We start from the raw sequence: 20,492 nt of genomic DNA, 5'->3' as shown, positions 1-20,492 counted from the left end.
TCTATTGCTAGATCTATTCTACTTTGCATGTGTGTGGCTTGTGACTTTGTATCTAGATAAAATGTTGAATTTTTTTAAAAAGCTCAATTGTGCCATGGGAGTCAAAAAAAAGGGGAAAGGGGATCATTCCTCCTGGCACAGTACTACAGAGAGCTTTAGTAAAACAGTGAGGCATTTCATTGCTTTGCAAACACCTCCAACCTGAAGGGCCTGCCCCTTGCTCCCCACCCCCATCTCAGAGCCTAAGCACACATTTCAGTGCAACATGGGAATGAGGAGAGGGGAAACCATGGCTTTAAGTCTAAAGCAGAAAAGGAAACTGCAGTGCTCAGATAATCTACTCTAGCTGAGTTTGTGCTCCTCTTCTGAATTTAAGTAACAAAACAAAGAGGTCTGAAACGGAACATAAGAACAGGGAAGCGATGAAAGAACAATAGTTGCAGCTGGATGATCAGTAACAAGGGAGTGAACAAAATGATGATGATCTAGATTAACCCCGTAGTCTGGAAGCAGCCAGGATTGATAAATGGCTACACAACTTGGCACCCCAAGTTCAGATCCTACCTCACCACTGGATGTAGGCAGGGACTTGGGCATGGCCTTGAGTTGGATTCATGCCAAGTAAGACATCTGTTAGTTCCACGGATTTCAAAAGGGATGAGGTAGTTATGACTACCTTCTGTGGATTTCAAGGGCATAAATTCCTATTGGGGGGACATTCATCTTTGTAGCTGCGGATGACATCCAATAATGTCTACCTGCTAGCACAATGGAAATCTGTTTGTCCAATGAGGCTTTCCTTTCCCCCCCCCCCAGCCCCACATGCACCCACAAAATCTGCATGGAAGAGTCCTATGCTCCCGAGAAGATGCTGGGAGCACTGGGTGCTGCTGGGGGAGCAAAGGAAGTGGAAATCTTATTACTGGCACAATGTTGGAACTCCATGGAACTCCCCAGTAATTCTACTTTTGTCCCCACCTTGCTCCTTGCTGAGTTCTATAAGGACAACACTGGGGAATAATAAGGACTAAGGGGGAAAACCTGATGGACAGTTCTATCCCTGGACTGGTTGTAAGTAAGAAGGGGGCTAGCTGAGGGCCAACGGAGGTTAGGGGGGCAGTGCCCTGCTTCTCCAGTCTCCACTGTTGGAACTTACTGGTTAGCAACAAATTTATTTCATTTCACAAATCCATTTTGAAGCAGTTTTCCAAGAAAAAGTGAGATTCTTTAATGTTAAAACGATCTTAGTGAATTAAAAACAAAACTAACCATATAATTATTTAGCCCTAGACTGTATACTTCTTAATTATTTGTATAGTCCTTTACACCTTATGGCGTTCATCCATACAATAAGCCCATGACATACCTTAATATGGTTGTTAGTCTCTTATGGAAAGGAAAGCAAGGCTATTATTATTACATTAAATGGTCACTTTGTATTGAGCATTTGCTTAAAAATATAGATCTGTGAAAATCCTTCATTTTAAAAAATGGTGCAAGCCAACGTGAATGGATACTTTGATTTAAACTGCTTTCAATCACATTGTTTGAACTTTACATATAGAATCACAGAATTGTAGAGTTGGAAGGGACCATGAGGGTCATCTACTCCAACCCCCTGCAATGCAAGGAACTTTTGCCCAACATGCAGATTGAACCCACAACTCTGAGGTTCAGAGTCTTATACTCTACCAACTAAGCTATTTATGACTATGACTATGTGGAAGTTACTAGCTTTATTACTGAAGACAGACAAGCTCATCAATGGAGAACTCGCAATACATGTCATGAAAAAAATAATGAAAGCCCGGCCTTCTTGCATTTTATGTCACTAAATCATTGCTACTCATTATAGGATCAGTACACCAATTCAGCTACTGAGAATCTTTGGAAAAAGAAAATTATAATGCACATTCTGAAACAGTCGTGATAAAGCCCAAAGACAGCTATCATGTTCAATTTATACCAATTAAAATGTTCATGAAGAGAATTGTCCAGTAAGGTTTTATTATTTATCTAATTTGGAAACTGCAAAAATAAAACAGTGTTTTGGCATGCCACCTCTTAATACTATTATTGGTATCAGTTTGTAATGAATATTTCACAGCAGGAGTTGTTTTTAAATTGCTAGCACGCTGTTTGTTAACATACCTTGTTCTAGTTCCTTGGCGATAGTTTTTTCTAGTTCTGTCCGCATCTGTAATTACATTATGTGAAATTTTAGTACTGTAGCTATAAAATAATAGATGCAAACATACATTATTCATTATGACATGTCAACATCAGAGCAACTTTCACGTTGGGTCAAATATTCCATCTCTGATCTTGATACCAATTTTCAGCTCTTTGTTTTCAGGTAGCCTCAATCAAATTATAGACAATAAACTTTTTTTAAAAAAAACTTAGACTATTTAATAACAGGATTTGATAAAATGAGCAACTGAGAGGTAATGTAACAATAGAAGTTAAGGATAGTTTGAGAGTGTGGATCATAAATATTAGATACTACCACAGTATATGCCAAGGAAAAAAGGAGAGGAAATGAGGTTTTTTATTTTTTAAAAAAGATTTTTAAAAATCTTCTCAGAGGAATTCTACATAAAGTACATGTTCTAAGAAGCAGGTAATTTCAATCACTTTCAACATCCTTGAGTGAAAGTGGCAAAGGTACCAGTAATTAAATTATTCTTTTTCTGATTAGTTACTGAGTAAATTAAGAGCAATCACCCACAATCCCATGTCAAGGTTTTTAATGTAGGAAGACAGTACTCATTGTAGTTCATGTGTTCTTTGAATTCTTTGGAGACTCTCACAGCACAATCCTATGCATGTTTACTCAGAAGTAAGCCCTGCTATGTTTGATGGGTTTTACTTCCAGAATATTTCCATAGGATTGAATGTCTAAACTGGAGATCAGATCTACATGTTGTGTAGATGCCTTCCAACTTCCCTACTTACTAGTATCCATTATATCAGATGGAATCTCTATTTTCAGGTGAGTGCAAGGCAGTGTTGGTAAAACAAGGGCATTTCTAATTGAGAAGCCAAATCAGGAACTAATTGAGGCATATATGACTAAGGCTACAGTTTTCATTAATTATTTCTATTTTTCTTTTTCTTTGTTCTAAAAGGTAATGGAATAAGTATAATGTATTGAAATTACGCTATACATTTTTTTGGGGGGGAAATATAAATATTAAAAACCATCTGAGAAGTTTAAATATGTAGCGTAGCGTAGCAGCCAAAGCTTAGCTTCTTTTTAGCTAGTCTACTTCAGTGCAATACATAATTTTAAACTAAAATGTCACTGAATTTTGTGCAGTACGGCACACGGCATTGAGCAATGCGGAGTACACACCTTGTTAAGTGTCTGGTTGTAGAGAAGAAAAGGAAGAAATAGACTTTTGATCAAGGAGCTGAAGAAGTAAAGAACAAGCCATAAGTTGTATAGGTCTTGAAGGCAGAAAGGAAAATGACCAATTTGTAAGTGTGAGAAAAGGGAAACTTTTGCAATGAAAAAATTCTAATCTACTGTGGGGATGCAATCACATACACTTATGGAGTAAGTCCCACTGAACTCAGTGTGCTTTACTTCTGAGTAATCATGCACAGCATCTCACGCCAAGCCTGGAAACAGGGTTGGAGCCAGAGGAAATTAGGCATGTTTCAGTCTATTGAAAATCAATGACATGATACTCATGCCTAGCACTAAAGTTTGACTTCCTCTGGGTCCTGCCCATAATTAGTAATTAGAAAGGCTGTGATCACAAATTCCCAGAGGAACAGCTATTCTGTCAAGAGTTTGTTATGCATGCATTCTAGCTTTAACTGAATGGTCACTGTTAGTACGTGTTGCATTGCATTTCTCTCTAGGCTCCCTGCTTAGAAGTCTTCTCCACCACCCATATGTATTTATACCTGCAACAACTGAGGATTATATTTAATGCACCTGATGAAATTGACTCTAGTCCACAAAAGTTTACACCATAACAAAAATTGTTTGTATTTAATAATAGCTGGAGCCCATTTGCACTGCTGGAATGGAAGGCATGGAAGCTAACAGCAGGAAAGAGCAAGGGCATACCATAGTCAGTCAATTCTAGTTCTCTCTAAGACATGGCATTACAGTAAACATCTTTTTCGAATGCATTTATTTTCAACTTTTTAATGTTTCGCTTTTTGGAGGGTTTTAGGCAGAGGTTCTCTCCACTTTATGCATTTTTTCATAATTTCATTTTTATCCTTGTGATGGAGGGATTAGAAACAAGCAAATGAATTTTGGGAGGAAGGAGAAAGAAGGCAAGGCTTAAAACAAGGATCAAAGACATTACACTGAAAACAAGACTATGAAGGTGCCACTTAAGGTAGGAATTGCCATATTTTTCTGTTTTCTTTCCCCCCACGCCTTACGGCTTATCCTAGGGCTGGGGAACCTGTGGTCCTTCAGATGTTACACTCCAAGTTGTGTCAGCCCCAGCCCATGTGGACAATGGGCAGGAATGATGGGAGTTGTGGTCTGGCAACAACTGAAGGGCCACAGCTTCCTTATCCCTGCTTTACTCTGATCAATTTCAACTGGAGACTGTTAAAGAACTAGCTAATATAGGAGCTCCCGAACTTTTCCCATTTGAAATTTGCTAAGGATCTTGGAACACCACTTAAATATTTTTCTGCCTGTTGGAGCAAATTATACTGCGGTGTGCTAGAAGGTATACGAGTTTTAATTGTGTTTTAATTGTATTTTTACAGATATGCCGCGGACTCCAGTTCGGGAACCCCTGATCTAGTATTAAATGCCAATGGCAGCAGTGTAGATGATATTACCTCTAAGAGATGCTTTCTGCTGAACAAGAAGCATCATATTGCACCTACTTCTTGCCTTGGTAATGAACTGGGTGAGAGCCAACAACTGAAGATCAATCCAGGTAAGACAGAAGCACTGTTAGTAGGTGGTTCCTTAGACTGGATGGCTGGGAGGTTGCCTGCTCTTGGCGGGGTTACACTCCCTCTGATGGGGAGGATATGTAGCTTGGGGGTTCGCCTGGATCCTTTGCTGTCACTTGAGGCTGAGGTGACCTCAGTAGCACAGAGTGCCTTCCATCAGCTTCAGCTGGTGGCCCAGCTGAGCTCCTATCTGAACAGAAATAGCCTAACTTCTGTTGTCTATGCTCTGGTAACCTCTAGGTTAGATTACTGCAATGGATTATATGCGGGGCAAAACTCAATGGCCAGACTGCTCAGCAGAAAAAGACAGTTTGAGCATGACACCAATCCTGGCCCGACTGCACCAGTTGCCAATCAGCTTCTGGGCCCAATATAAAGTGCTGGATTTGACCTATAAAGCCTTAAGTAGCTGAGGACTGCAATACCTCAAGGACCACCTTGAACTAATCTGCACTCTACAATCAGCATTTTATTTCTTGTCTTGCTAGTATCAGCAAAATAACTAAAGAATGCCAATGTCTTTGTTTTAAATAGTATTTGTGAAACAGAAATAACTGTTCATGTGAACATGATCTAAAGCTACAGCCTTACAGAAATGATAACTCATGGTTACTCACCTTTGCCAGGTAAGCTTCCACTCTCATTTTTGAGGATGCTGTACTTCCCGTTGGGTTCATGAATGCACCTCCAAAGCTAGGAGATCTGCTTAATGCTAAGTTGCTGCCAAGACTCCCCACCTGAACAGTTTCCAAGACAGGACTTGAAGAATAGCTGCCACTCATAAAGCTGTTGGCAAGTAAAGACTTGCTTTTGTGGCGCTCATGTAAGAGTTTGGTGCTGGCTTCTGTTAATTTCTCATTAGCTCTGTGAAAATTCCAAAGGCAAGTGAGAAGTTAAGCATCAGTTTGTCTTAAAAGAGTGGAAGCATTTAACATTTGTAGCAGTGGGATTCCAGACAGTGTTGTTTCCAGCCCATAAGAGGAATGCTCCTGTTCAGGGCTAAAGCTAGTCTGGAAAAGGGCCCTTGTACTGCTATTCCAGATTCATGGGGCTAGTCAGTAGGGAAACTCAGGAAAAAGTGGCACCCCTTTCTTCTCCATCCTGAAACTGTTCTCCACTGTGCTATATAAGACTAAGGGCTGGGTACAAGTCTGGCTGTCAGCCCCAAACATGATTGTGGGGAGGGGTGGTTTCTGAAGAAAAGGAAAGAGGTGCCCCTTTTCTCCTCATTTAAAACCTCTCTATATAGCAAAGGGAGGATTTTTCCTCCCAACACCTGCTAATGATAGTCCATCATGAACAATTGCATCCTTTTATGGGGGTGGGAAGGTTAATAAACATGCTTAGTTTTTGTTTGTTTTTAACATGCTTAGTTTTTAGGGTCACCCATTATTTTCTTTTAAATCTACAAACTGATACTTGTTTTGCAAAACTGGGTAAATTCTCAAGTAAGCAGAAATCATTACCTTCTCTGGTTATGTTTTCCTGCCCAGCTAATAAGCATGGGTCAATCAAGTGTGGTATTACAATAAATATGCTGTGGCCCTTCCGGAAATAGCGGCTGGACTTGGAGAGTTAGAAATATATTCTATAGTACAGCAGTGGAAGACTACCGAGCTCTGGGGCTAGATGAGTACCTTCATGTTCATCTCAGACCTGAGTACTACTGTGTAGGTTAGCTGGATGTACTTATCTTTTTCTCTCTGCTGTATATGGGAGAGGATTTTGGGAGAGAGGTTGGTTCTGTCCCTTCATTTTAGTTCTTGAAAGGGAAATTCTATTAGGATAAAAGAAAGCATTTTCTTTCCCATCCTAATGTATCCTTCTCCCTAAAGGTTTCCCTGGCACAAGCCACAAGGAAGAGAATTGTCAGAAGACTTCTGAATTACCGATCCAATTTACTTCCCAAAGACTTTCTCATTTTTCGTTCCTCTGAGTACAATGTTTTATATCTTTCCAATTCTGAATGCACTGCCTCTTTTTGTAAGTTGTTGTCTTGTGGTCTGTTTCTCAGTATAGCCAGCTCACATTCTAGATCCTTTATTCTGTTCTCCAGCTGATTTCTCAAGGAAGCATAATTAGTAGCTCTCATTTGCTCCATTGTTTCTTGTGAAGCAGCCTGTGTCTGGGACACAAAGTGTCATAGTATTAATTTACAAGATTTATATAAAGATAGCTGCCCTCATAACACACATATTTTAAAGAAACCCAAAGACAGACAACAAGGATTAACCAGAGTGCTTATTGGCTGCCACATCACCTAGGTTCAGATATTTGATAAATAGACTTAGCAAGTTACGTCATCTATGAAATTACAACAAAAGGTTGATGCATTTACCTGCAAAAACAAATTGACTTGTTCCAGTTTTTGACTTATATCTTGCCTAGCTCTTTCTTCAATCTCTCTTTTGTACTGTTCAATTTGACTGAGGTCCATCATATTGTCCTGTATATGGCGCTTGAGATTAGTTATTTCTTCTTCTAGCTGATGTTTGCTTCTCTCCAGTAATTTCATGGAAGACAACTGATCACGTAGTTCACAATTTGTAGATTCCACCTGAACACGTCTCGCTGACTCAGCCTCCAACTGGTGAGAAAGTTCAGCAAGAACTTAAACAAGGAACTAAGACTTCTTCAAAATAAAATAAATCAAGAAAAGTTTACATAAGTGCACAAGAATAGTGCTGACATTTAACTCTGTAGCAGTAAATGATATATTGAGGATTTGGTTACAGATCTAGGGAGATGTAGGTTGAGGAAACAGACTATGTGCTTTTAACAAGGAATGCATTATTATTGAACAAATGGATTAAAGCATTTGAAAATACTTTTTAATACAATTACTTATGAAAAATGATTACTTTAGAAAATGTTTTAATTGTATAAAAGCAAGAGGGAAATATACCTTGGTTCTTAGGTTGCTAACCTCCATCTCAGCATCAGAAAATCTGTTCTTCATTTCTCCATGTATAGTAGTAAGAGATGAACTCTCTAGACTCTCATATTCTTTTATCTTCTTTTTAGCTGTTTTTAGAATTTTTTTAGCTCTACAGAGTAGTAATATAGAAATCACATTAACTACTGATGAGAAAACCTGGATTATAGTTTTACTCAAATTGCTTAAAATATTCAAGAGATCTCACTGTCTTATTACCCCAGCAGAAACATAGTCTTCATGGCTGAATATACAAGAGAACTGAAAGTACTGTACTGGTGAAGCAGGCAAGTCAGTCTTTGGTAATGACAACAGCACTGCCACAGAAGACATTATTACTCCCTTTCCAGGTCCCCATCTTCTGCGGTGCTGCCACCTTCACTTCACTCACCTGGCCGCAGGATCTTTGGTCACTGCTTACCCTGAGATACAATAATTATTTCATCCCTTGACACCACAGGGTCTTTATGTTGCACACACAGTGGGCCCAGGCACAGTAAGGCAGTGGTGGGGGAGCAGACAAAAAACAAACACAAGGGGACATGTATTGGGATCAGTTTAGGCCACAATTGTTTACAGATGAAACAGGTTTGGTGCAGGCACCGGGCATGTATTCAATCAGCCCGTCTGGTGTTTGATGGAGGCCAGGAATTGTGGCAAGCTCACCTCGATCGCCACACAACTGCTGCTCTCAATTAAACAGTGGAAAGAGAATCATTTACAGTTCAAGACGGCGCAGGGCACTAAATGCAAAGTAGAATACTCAACAGAAGCAGCAAACTGCCTTTTAAATGAATGATTACTTTCAACAGGGTAATGTTAAAAGTATTTCTAACAGGATTTCTATAAAACCAAAGCATCTATTTATTATTAGCAGAACAACAGAAACTTCCTTACCCGCTGCATTCTTTTTGTAGTTCTGTGTTTCTTTTCATTTCTTCTTCTAGCCGTGCTTCCACCAATCGCTTCAACTCCACTAACTTCTTCACTTTTTTCCTTTCATGCTCCAACTTCAAGAGAGTAAGCACAACATCTTTACACTAACACTGTTCATTAACATTAAAAAAACACATCAAGCTGGGCATGCAAGTGCCCTTCTGATCACAGAAAGAATGTTTTGCATCTTGTGCTCAACTGCTGTGTGAGAACCAGAAAACAAAATGCAAATATATTCCTCTGTTTGGGAAAATTCCCATCCCCCCCATCTCCAGATGTTTGATTGATAGGCAGACAATGTTCCTCTTTCTCAGAGGACCCCAGAGATAGGGAGAAGGTGTGGGGAGACCACAAATACAGTTCCAGGTAAAAACTACTTCTGAGACGTGTTCTGATGTTATGTTCCACCATCTGTCCCTCTACCTGGTTTAGGCAGCTTCCTACTGGAAGGGAGGGAAGCATCAGAACTGGTTCCTAGAGGTCTTTGACAGGGTGGACTAACCAAACTTTGATACTGTTGCTGTCTCTTGGCTTCACTTCACCATTCAGACCAAGTGGGATGAGAGGACCAAAAATTCCATCCACTTGCCTTAGGTGGTGAAACTGAAAGGACTGGGAGAACTGGTACCATTGGAAAGACTTCTGAAAGGTATGTTGATCATCCTTCTTTCAGGCCAATGAAAACACCTTCTTCTTATCTTTAGATTCAACCAGCAAGTACTGGAGAGCTGCGCCACCAAAGATCTTGCTACAGAACCTACCATAGCTAAATTTGAGTGAGAAGTGTTATCAACATCCAGTGCGACACCTGCTAACAAAGCAACAGCCTGGAAAACTTTCAAGATAGCTGGAAGGATACAAAACTGGAAAACTTTCAAGATAGCTTTGCAGACTCTGGTGGGCTCTTGGGTGTATGCCAGGCCCACCCACAGATGGGCGGCAAACCTACGCGTTGAGAAATAGTGGAGGGATAGACCGGAAATACAGGCTTTTAAGGTGTATCTTGACCTCACTGCTCAATCACCAGCCAGAAAAGATAATAAAACCCTGTTTTCTGATGCTGGTTATATATGTTTGTTTATTCACTGAGAGTCTTTACTCTGAGGCCACCCTCCAAAAAATTATTGCAAGTGCCCATTTGAGGTTGGCGACAAAAAATGATATTTAGGTTTGTAGTTTTTGTGAACTTACCTGCAATGATTCACAAAAAATATAATGAATGATTACAAGGGTTCAAGCGTATTTGTTAGGCACTAGGCAAAAACATTCCTTTTCTCCCAGGCTTTTAGCTAGTTAAACAATCTATGGCTTTTAAAACTTTTTTGGGAGTATTATTATTTTTAATTGTAATTGGATGAAATTTAATAAATATAAATAACTAAATAAAATTACTTGGGAGGTACCTAATGTTTACTCTGAGTGTAAAGAAACACAGAACAGTTTGATACAGGCTTAACTGTATTCAAGCTGGACTGACCTGAGCCATTAGCTCTGTCTTTTCCTTCTCAAGCTCAGAAAGGCGGGCTTCAAGTTTTGATTTTGACTTTACTTCTTCTTCCCACATACTGTGAGTATCTTGCGCTGTTGCTGAAAATATGGTTTGCTTCTCGACCTATGGAGCAATCAGAATGTGTTTTGATGCAGAACTATCACAGAAAAGGCAATCCTGATTAGATTATCTGTCTGGAAACTGTAGAAATGGGTCCCTTTCCTAGAGAAGCTGCAGAACTGTGAGTTGAAACAGGATTTTAAAAACAGCGTTTTTTCCCTTTGCAAGGAAACTCAGCAACTTTGAGCTGATCCTAAAAAATGGAGCTTTCCCCCTTTGCAAAAAAGATGCACAACTGTGAGCTGACGCCCCCCCCCCAAAAAAACAGGGCTTTTCCCATTTGCAAAAAAAGCTGCACAACTTTGAGCTGATCCTAAAAAAAATGGAGCTTTCCCCCTTTGCAAAAGAAGGTTCCTCAAATATTTAATTGGGGGGGGGGGGTGCAAAGGCACCTAGGCCTCTAGGAGTTGACTGCTATGCCCAGGACAATTTATTTTTTTCCTTGTTTTCCTACTCTAAAAACTAGGTGCGCCCTATGGTCAGGTGTGACCTATGCAGCGAAAAATATGGTATATAAAAATATAGACTCCATTAGGTTGTCACAGAGCCAACTACCAAGCCATAATTGGGTGATGGGGCAGTAACTACAGGCTTGCTTGCTCACTTCTTAATTCCCACACCCCCCGCCCCCAGCCCTTGGTACATATACCATAGCTGCCAAGTCTCCCGTTGAAAAATGTGGGATCAGCAGCGGCGCGCCACTGGAAGCAACTTTCGGCGCCGGCGCCGCCCAATTTCTGGTGCTGGAAATGGGCACCGGAAATCGGGCGGCACCAGCATCCAAAATGGAGCCTCCCTGACAGGTAAGAAATCTGGGGGATTTGCGGGATTTTTTCCAATCCGGGCTTGCCAGTGATTTAAAATACGGGGGTTTTCCAAGAAAAATGGGAGGCTTGGCAGCTATGACATATACTCCCCCTCCAATGTTTCCCTGCTTTGCTACCATTTGTTACAATGCTTGAATTAGGCAAACTGTAGTTACCACTAATTGTAGTTTTCCTCAAAAACAGGTATTGAAACCCACTTAAACAATTGTATCAGTCCTTTTTGCATCACATACATTTTTGCTACATACAGTTAAATATAAATTATTATTAAAATTATACATAAAATTATATGTAATCATCATTATTTAATTATGATGATGATGGAATAAGAGATAAAGTATTATTTTCAGCCTTATGAACCAAATTCTGTTTAATCTTTGGAATAAATATTTAAAGACTTGAGGTGATATTCAACAAAATCAAATTCAGAGGAGACCCATTAAAATCAATTGACTTGATACATTGATTTCAGTGGGCCTACTCTGTGCGTGAAAGCTAGTTTTATTATTCATCAGTGATTTCTGTCACATTTAAACTTTCCCTGTTTGAATTATATGTAGAAGAAACTGACTGCAACTTACACACATTTAGCTTATGTGCATTGAGCTGTATGCACTTGGCAAAATAATAATAATTTAAAAGGGGGTAGAAAGGGGGCGGGTGTCTGGGAAAAAGGCAATCCCACCTGCCTTTGAACCCAATAAATGTTGACTATATGCGATTTTGGCTTTACACGCTATCCCCAGAACATAACCCCTGTGGAAGTTGAGAGTCACCTGAATAATCACTTTCCTTCTCCACATCCCCACTTGAACATCTTTGAGCCCATGAAAGCACAACTTGGGTCAGCTATCAGTTGACTCCATCTGTGCCTTTAAAGCTTTCCCTTCTCAAGTGGGGAGGTAGTCCAGAAGAGGAAACCTGCCCTACTTGAGGAAGGACAGGTGTGCTCCTTTCATTTCTTCTTCTAAGTGATTTCATACATGACACATCTTTTTTCCTGTTTAGGGTTATTGTCTTTCTGCTTTCTTAAGATTTTGCTTTCTCAAGTTCTTCTAGAAATCTCATGGTTCCCCCAAGCCTGCTGATATATCTTCCTCTTGTAAGTGGTGCCATTTTGACTGTGCAAGGATCAACATTCATCCCTCACCTTGGGATATCCACAATGTGCTGCATGCTAATTTTCATCATTTTAAAACAGAGACCCCCCCCCATATTTCACTTCTATCCTATGAGCATGTATAATCACAGACAAATCACCAGCACATTAGAAATCTTTACCGCACCTGTTGCTTTAGTTGCTCCTCTAAATTGACTTTTGCTCTTTGTAAACCATTTATCAATTCCTCAAGACGACTGTGAATCTATTTTTTTAAAAAGAAACCAACAATTAAATTACTAAGCTAAACAGGCCTTTGGCCTTTAACTATCTGTGGCCTTTTAGGATTTTTATAATGTATTTCTTTTCTCCCTTGGTTTCAATGTATCTATGTGGGGTTATTCCTTTCTTTCTGTCTTTGTAAGTTGCTTTGGGTTGCCCAGGGCAAGATAAAGTGACCAATAAATTTAGTTTATAATAAAAAATAAATAAAATAATAATAATAATAATCTGACAGTTGTTGGAATCATCTAGAAACAAACTTCCTACCCGTCACCCTCTCCTTTTCCAACCCTACTGATGACTTACAGAGACACTATTCTGCAGGTCCTTTTGAAGTATCTCAATTCTACCAGCTTGTTGAACAGCTGTTGCTTCCAGTTTGGCATTTTCTATTTCAAGACTTAAAGGGAATAAAAAAAAAGTCTCAAGGCAACACACCATACATATATATACACGTTTGAGTGTAAGTTTTCACAACAAATACAATTCAGTAAACATTGCTATTTAATAACATTATCATTTGATACACAGCAGCTCTTCATTTCATTGCATGCTTAAAATACAATGTGCACATAGTGGCAATATATTTTACCTCTGTATATGGTCTTCTAATTGTTTTTTAGAATTAATTGCTCCTGTTAACTCTGCCAACAGATCTTGTAATTTTTGTTCCTTGTCACTCAAAGTATTTTTAAATTCATGAATATGTCTTTCAGACTGAAGATGATGATCTTCTGACTCCTGCAACTGTAAAAAGAAAGAAACCGCAACAGAACATGATTGGCTAAAGGGGCTTGGTAATATGATAATCATGTTTCCAGCTGACTATAGAACTAGAACAAAGTTGCTATGAAGTGAGAAAAAGAAGGTAATATCTTCTCTGAAGCCCCAGCAGAAATTATTTATTAATTCTGCATGTCTGGTCTACCAAAATAACTAAGTGGTGCCCCCAATCTCCAATTCTAACAGATATGCCAAAAGGATACCCTTGGAAGCTCCAGGAGAACCAACAGGTTTGCAGCTCCCCTGTGCCTCCCCTGGCTATACAGATCAGCTTTAAAATACCTACATGGAAAGAACACCAGATGGAATGAAATCTAGTCCCCTCATTTCTATGGTGCAACCCTTTTGAATCTCTATTTCAAGTGAGATTGGTAATATAAAGGTACAAACATTGTTGAAATTAAATCCACCTCCATTCATACATGCCACTATTCTGCCTCAAAACGAGCATTTTAAAAAGTGAATAATAGGCCGAAGACATATTAGTCAACATTTAATAAACTATTTTAATCATACCTTGAATTTTATCCTGTCTATCTCCTTTTGAAGATGTTGCTTATCCTCTTCTAGGTCAATACGATAACGTGTAGAAACTTCCAGTGAAGCTTCTGTCATGGACTGTTTTTTAAGAGAATCTGCAAGTTCTTGTTTAAGTTGCCTTATTGTACCCTAATAAAAGAAATGTTGATTTAAATGATGCCTATAGTTTGTGGAGAAATTTTTGCAGAATACTATCTGCAGTGTTTCATAAAATCTCCAAAGTACCCCAAAGTGCTCCAGAGGATCCTGCTTCAGTTCAGGATGATTCAGCAAGATCCTGCTTTGAAGCCAAGAAGCCCCGAATCTCTCTGAGGTAGCCCTGCTTTAGTTCTCATGTCATGATTCATACAAAACTCTTGCACCTGGCAATAGATTTTCTTTCTGACTAAATACCAACTGAAACTTCGGACAGCACATGCCAATTGCTTCTACCTAACACTCACTCCTATTTATTCAGAATGTAAAGATTTAAAAAGGGACTTATCAAAGTGTTTTAAATACACAAACTGGTTGTAAATGCAGTTCCCCTTTGTAGTATATTCCACAGTATTATATGGTGTGCAATTTTAATATCTGAGGGTAAGGCTCATTTAGAAGACACAATTGCAGAAAACTCTCTATGTCAAACCAGTATAGTGCTGCTAGGTGCAAATAGAGATTTGTTAATGCAATCAGACTTTTGCTACTGGCTAACAGGATTGCATCACTTTTATTTTAATGTTTAGAGCTGCACTGATTGAATATATCACACTTACCTCTCTATCTGCTTTTTCTGCTTCATATTTCAAGACTTCCTCCTTTAAATTATTGCATTTTGCAATTAATTCCTTATTTACCTCTTCCTTCATCTGCACTTGTTTTTCGGTATCAGCTCTGAGTTTATTGAAAATATCATTGAATCGATCTTGGACATCACTCACTACTTTTTCTTTGATAATACCCTTGTTTTGAAAATCTTCAAATTGCTGCCGGAGTAGAAGATTTTCACTCTGGAGCTGCGCTAGCCGTTCCTGCATAGATTCCTGTTTTACCACATATTTGTTCATTTGCTCCTTGTCAACTTGCCGCGCATTCTCGAGTTCCTTCACTAGACAGTGTGCCTGATTTAAATCCCTTTGAACGCTTTCTAACTGCATGCTTTTTTCTCTAAGACTATGTGTTACCTGATGAAGTTCATGTTCGAGACTATTAGCTTTACTTTCAGCTTTTCTTAACTGCTCAGACATGCCATTGTTTGTTTCTCGCAGAAGACATAGATCATGGTTCAGTTTCTCTTTCAAGCGAAGCCATTCATCGCACTCTCGTTGCAGTGTTCGTTCAAGATCATTTTTCAATATCTGGCATCGTTCAAGTTCCTGAGCAGCAGAAGTCGAGCGGGAACGAACTGAGTCAAGTTCCCCCTCCAATCTTTCTTTATTTTCTTTAAAATGTTCTAATTTGGATGTTAGGATTGCAACTTCTGTTTTTGATAAATTTATTTGTCCATTGTATTGAAAAATTGTTTGAGTCAAAGTTTCTTCATTTACTTTCAGCTCCTTTTTAAGGTCTTCTATTTTTTCTTTCAAAGCTTCATTTTCTTCCAAATATCTAGTTTCCTCTTCCTGGTGCTTAATCCTTATGTGTTCAAGCTCTAATCTTAACACCGTCAGTTCATCTTCGAGCACTCGATTTTTATTTAACAGTTCCTTTTCTTGGGCATGATTATCAGTCATCTGAATGATTTATAAACATAAGGTAAAGTTAATTTTAAAATCTTCCAAAATTCTTTTATTTTCCTCATCATTATCATGGATTTATATACTTATTTATTTGATTTATATACCACCCTTCATTTGAGGATCACAGGGCAGTTTACAGGATAAAAAAAAGCATAATAACAAACAAAACAATACCCCCACCAGCTTTAAACAGCTAAAGGCCTGGGAGAAGAGGAATGCCTTTGCCTGGCACCTAAAGATATGTAATGATGGCACCAGGTGAGCCTCTCTGGGGAGAGCATTCCACAAACAGGAAGCCACAGGGCAGATATCTTTGATATCTACCAGCTGGAACAGACAGGAAGCATAGTTGTTGCCATGTGAGATGTAAAAAGGGCTGCAATTACCTAGAGAGAACTGGTGATAACAGCCACCTTCAATAACAGCATATGGAAAGAAACATGGCTGCCTCTTATAGGTCCATGTCCCCCGTCCCCCCCCCCTATGCAGTGCTTGTTAAAGAAAGTGGAAGAAAAAAGACTAAAAGAATTTGGTGGAGTGCAAATTCCAGAAGCAGGCCATAATCTGCTTCTATGGAATCTGAACCCCTTCAAATTGCTTCCCAATCCCCCCAATTCCCATCTCCTATTGTACACCTGGGAGTATCTTGCATACAGATATTAATCATGTTTAACTAATGCTTATGCACAAACAATACAATCCACATTAAAGTGTGACAAATGAAGGTCTTTAAACGTACCAAGAAACCATAACTAGAACATAGTGAGCCCTTTGACATACTGTATTGGCCTGAATATAAGCCTCACTTTCCCCCCAAATTCCGACTGTGAAAAGTTAAAGTGCAGCTTATATTTGCGACCTTACGGTATGCAGCCAGGAGCCTGGCAAAGCGGTGCCCAACCCGCACACACTCCCCAATCCTCTCTCCAAAGGGAGACAGTGAACTCAAAGCAAAAATTTACTGTCCCATAAGTTTATGGAACTGTTCTGTGCTAGTACGTCTTGGAAAAATATTTGTGCTGAACTCTCTTACACTTTTAAGCATTTGATAAAATGGATACCTCTGATTGTATAGCTGCTGTTTTTTTCAACTCTTCCTCTAATTCCTTCTGCCTCCAGAGTTGAGTATTCAAAATACCCTCTTGCAGAGCTCTGGCAGTCTTTTCTTGTGACAGCTGCTGTTGGGCTTCATTGCGTTCTTCTTCAATCTACAAAAATGCATTTAAAGATGTATCTAAAAGAATATACAATTTTATTTTTAAAAAAAATTGAATTCAGAACAAAGCTGTCCTTTAAAAAAATGCACTAAAAGTGAAAACTTTTAGTAAAAACAGAAGTCACTATACTAGATTTTATACATAATAATTGCTTTTCCAGGTATTTATTCTGTTTCTGGGATTAAGAGAAATTAAGATGAAATTCTTAATTTCTCATATTTTCAAAAGAGAATTAATTTAAATCTTTTGAAGTATCTTCTTTTATTTGATAAGAAAGGAGTTCAAAGCACATACTATTGTGGTAAGAACAGAAAGTACACGTTACCTTTTTTTCTCTTCAAAATACGTAAACTGTGAAAGAAAAAAACCTAAAGCTTGCATATTAATTTTGAGTTTGTCATATTTCTGAACAAGCTTACCATATGTCGAACAGACTTCACAAGGTCTTGCACTGCCTGAGGCGTTCTCTTGAAACTCAAATCTAATGCATTTGATGAGGAATTGATCCTCTCTAAAATGCTTTCTCTAACAGGAGGAATAGAAAAGGAAAGACTAGGAAGCAAGCTTCCTTGATATCCACCAGATGTAAATTTTCTGCCCAATAGGTAAGTGCTAGAACTGCCATGAGGATAACTAGAAAATGTAGAAATCCACTCCTGATTAGGTTCGTCAATTTTCTTCATTCTATTAAAATCAGAATACAGCTGGTAGCTTACACCAGCCTTCGTAGGCACTAGATAAAAATACTTCTACATATTCTGAATGCTGGTAATGACCAATTTTCAGTAATCAGATCTGGCAGATGCCCAAACATTTTCAAGTCATCTAAGTATTTTGCATTTTCTCACCCTACTAAAACATTTTGTTCAGTTTAACATACCAACTAGAAGCATAAAACTTAAAAACTATTTGTGAAAGGAAATTCAGACTCAAGGTATCAAGCAAATAAGGAGTAACAAAAAGTCCTTAAGTATGCTGCTTCTTCAGTATCAAAAGGAAACGGAAAGGGGCAAAAATCTTTAAAACTGAACTCAAACGAGGAGAATGCATACTGTTTTAAACAGTGTAAACATTAAAATATGGACGAGCACTGTAAAGCTGTCTATTACAGAACTGACATAGCCATTTCTCCTTTCTTCTGAGCTTCAGCTGACATCACAAAACACATAGCCTATCTAGTTAATTATGAGGTCACTAAACTTTTTAAAAGTCTATTTTCCTTTTGCTCCCTAAAATATTTAAGCTAAATGCAACAGAAATAGTAAGATCTAATTAAGCAAAACATGCTTACTGATTATCAGTTATTACTTTAACCTAAATTAGGGGATTTAATATTTATATCTGATTTTCTATCAGGTTGGTATTTAGGAGATCAAACATTCTCATAAAATATGCCTTAGGCAGCCTGGCTTGAATTGTCCTTTCTGAACCTTTCGAAGTCACATTTATTCATTCATGCCTTTAACAGAAGCTAAAGTAGCAAGACTGCACATACTATTTAGAATTTTGACCATGGGCTGGTTGTTGTGTACATTGGACTGCTCAGCTTACACTCCCTTTGACGTATGCACACTTACCAGAGGGTAAACCTCATTCAAAATGTATTTCTCATTTATTTCTAAGTAGACATATCTCTTATTTAAAGTGGACAGTTCTCTATTTGAAAGTGTCTCCTATTTAAAGGGTTGTCCAGTCCAAGGTGATTCTTTTTAAATCAGAAGAAGGGAGAGCAGCAGTCTTGAACTGCCCATCATCAGTATGAGTAAGCTGGCACATAGGCCACGTGGTTAGAATCTTTCCCTTTATAGTTAATCGGTATCAAGTTCATTGCTTATACCCAAAGGCTGCTGCAATGTATGCAATGTCATTCAGTAAAATATATACAAATTTGGTACAAAACTTAGAACATTCACATTATCAAAACATGACCTAATCAGCACAAAGCTATGGAGATACTTTAATATAACAATTAAAACATTAAATAATAAAATTTATAAACTAAAATCATCACGTGGCCACTGATACATTAAAAGAAATATTAAATAATACAACTGATAATTGTGTACAACTTTGGTAAGAAAGATGCATCTTGGTATGGATGGCATCCGATGAATCCATCTCCTTTACCGTTAATACCGTAGCTACCTCAGCAATATAATTTTTTATTTTATTTTCCTGGCAGCAGTTGCAAAAAGTGCACATATTTATCTGTGTCTCTTTATAGTTAAAGATTCTGCATTTCTATTTAAAATAAAACAAACAGATTTTCCCACATTTTATGCTCCTTTTCTGCTCTTTTGGAAATGGCAGCAATTTAGTATTGGGCTATTTTCTGACTGGCCCCTTCAGCATCTTCTCAAAATCACAAAGGTCCTCCTAAGCCCCAAAACGGTTGGCAATCATTGCAATACTTTATCTTCTGCATAGAAAATTATTTTTAGATAGTTGCTCCTAAATTTTGGTTGGATGATTTCACCCAAGTGTTCGATAAATAGATTAAATAACAAGGGAGTGAAAGGGCAGTCCTAACAAGAACTCTTTTAAACCTAAAGGTTTCTAGTGGAACTTTGTCTACATATATTGAGACAGTAGGTTTAGAATACATTAGCTTAACCCAAGACATGAATGTGGAGCCCATCCCTATTTTGCTCAGTATCTGGAATAGTTCGACATTTTAAAAAGGTAGGCCAATTTTCTTGGCTAAATGGCGTAATAGCATAATCAAATAAGAGAAAAATCAACTTGGGTAGCCATCTGATAATTGGCCAGGTTTCCAGTCAATACTTGAATTATGAAGTGGGGGAGTAAAGGGATCCATAATGCTCCTGAAGTGGACCCATAAGCTCCACCTCTTGCCCGACTTCCAATTTCACTGTCTCCTATTGGTCCCCATAAGACACTGTCCCTATTCCTATTCTTACTCAATTGCTGAAATAGAATAACTAGGTCTACTTTCTCATGAGCATTATTTATCGCCCACTCAAATCTTCCATTCTTGGGCAAGGTGATTGAGCGAGTGGTTGCTGAACAACTTCAGGCATGCCTGGAAGAAGCGGACCATTTGGATCCCTTCCAGTCAGGATTCAGGCCTCATCATGGGACTGAAACTGCCTTGGTCGCACTGGTTGATGATCTCCGGCAGGCTAGGGACAAAGGTGAGAGCTGTTTCCTAGTCCTGCTGGATCTCTCAGCGGCTTTTGACACCATAACATCCTTCTGGACCGTCTAGAAGGGTTGGGAGCTGGGGGCACTGTTATACAGTGGTTCCGCTCCTTCCTCCTGGGCCATGTTCAGAAAGTGGGGGGGGAATGAGTGTTCAGACCCCTGGGCTCTCACTTGTGGGGTGCCTCAGGGTTCTGTCCTCTCCCCCATGCTTTTAACATCTACATGCAGCCGCTGGGAGAGATCATCAGGGGGTTTGGGCTGGGTGTTCATCAGTATGCAGATGATACCAGCTCTACCTCTTTTTCAAATCAGAACCAGTGAAGGCGGTGAAGGTCCTGTGTGAGTGCCTGGAGGCGGTTGAAAGATGGATGGTGGCTAACAGATTGAGGTTGAATCCTGACAAGACAGAAGTACCGTTTGAGGGGGACAGGAGGCGG

General features: G+C 38.9%; 1 protein-coding gene across 5 annotated transcripts in view; it reads right to left on the bottom strand.

The window, feature by feature from the left end:
* ANKRD7 (ankyrin repeat domain 7) overlaps positions 1–20,492 on the bottom strand; it is a 55,801-nt gene that overhangs the window by 4,420 nt on the left and 30,889 nt on the right. For 4 of the 5 annotated variants that reach the window (XM_035127225.2, XM_035127227.2, XM_035127229.2 and 1 more), the window contains 13 exons: positions 16,735–16,881; positions 14,711–15,667; positions 13,932–14,084; positions 13,225–13,379; positions 12,939–13,032; positions 12,538–12,615; positions 10,293–10,427; positions 8,777–8,889; positions 7,850–7,991; positions 7,283–7,531; positions 6,834–7,069; positions 5,562–5,808; positions 2,152–2,197 (listed from right to left, as the gene is read on the bottom strand). In XM_035127225.2, coding sequence (XP_034983116.2) covers positions 2,152–2,197; positions 5,562–5,808; positions 6,834–7,069; positions 7,283–7,531; positions 7,850–7,991; positions 8,777–8,889; positions 10,293–10,427; positions 12,538–12,615; positions 12,939–13,032; positions 13,225–13,379; positions 13,932–14,084; positions 14,711–15,667; positions 16,735–16,881 — 2,752 coding nt within the window. The remainder of the gene's footprint in view (positions 1–2,151; positions 2,198–5,561; positions 5,809–6,833; positions 7,070–7,282; positions 7,532–7,849; positions 7,992–8,776; positions 8,890–10,292; positions 10,428–12,537; positions 12,616–12,938; positions 13,033–13,224; positions 13,380–13,931; positions 14,085–14,710; positions 15,668–16,734; positions 16,882–20,492) is intronic. The other variant, XM_035127228.2, reaches the window with a different exon arrangement.

This window comes from Zootoca vivipara, chromosome 10, assembly GCF_963506605.1.
Source record: "Zootoca vivipara chromosome 10, rZooViv1.1, whole genome shotgun sequence".
NCBI classification, from domain to species: Eukaryota; Metazoa; Chordata; class Lepidosauria; order Squamata; family Lacertidae; genus Zootoca; species Zootoca vivipara.
This window is presented reverse-complemented; position numbering and strand designations above follow the sequence as displayed.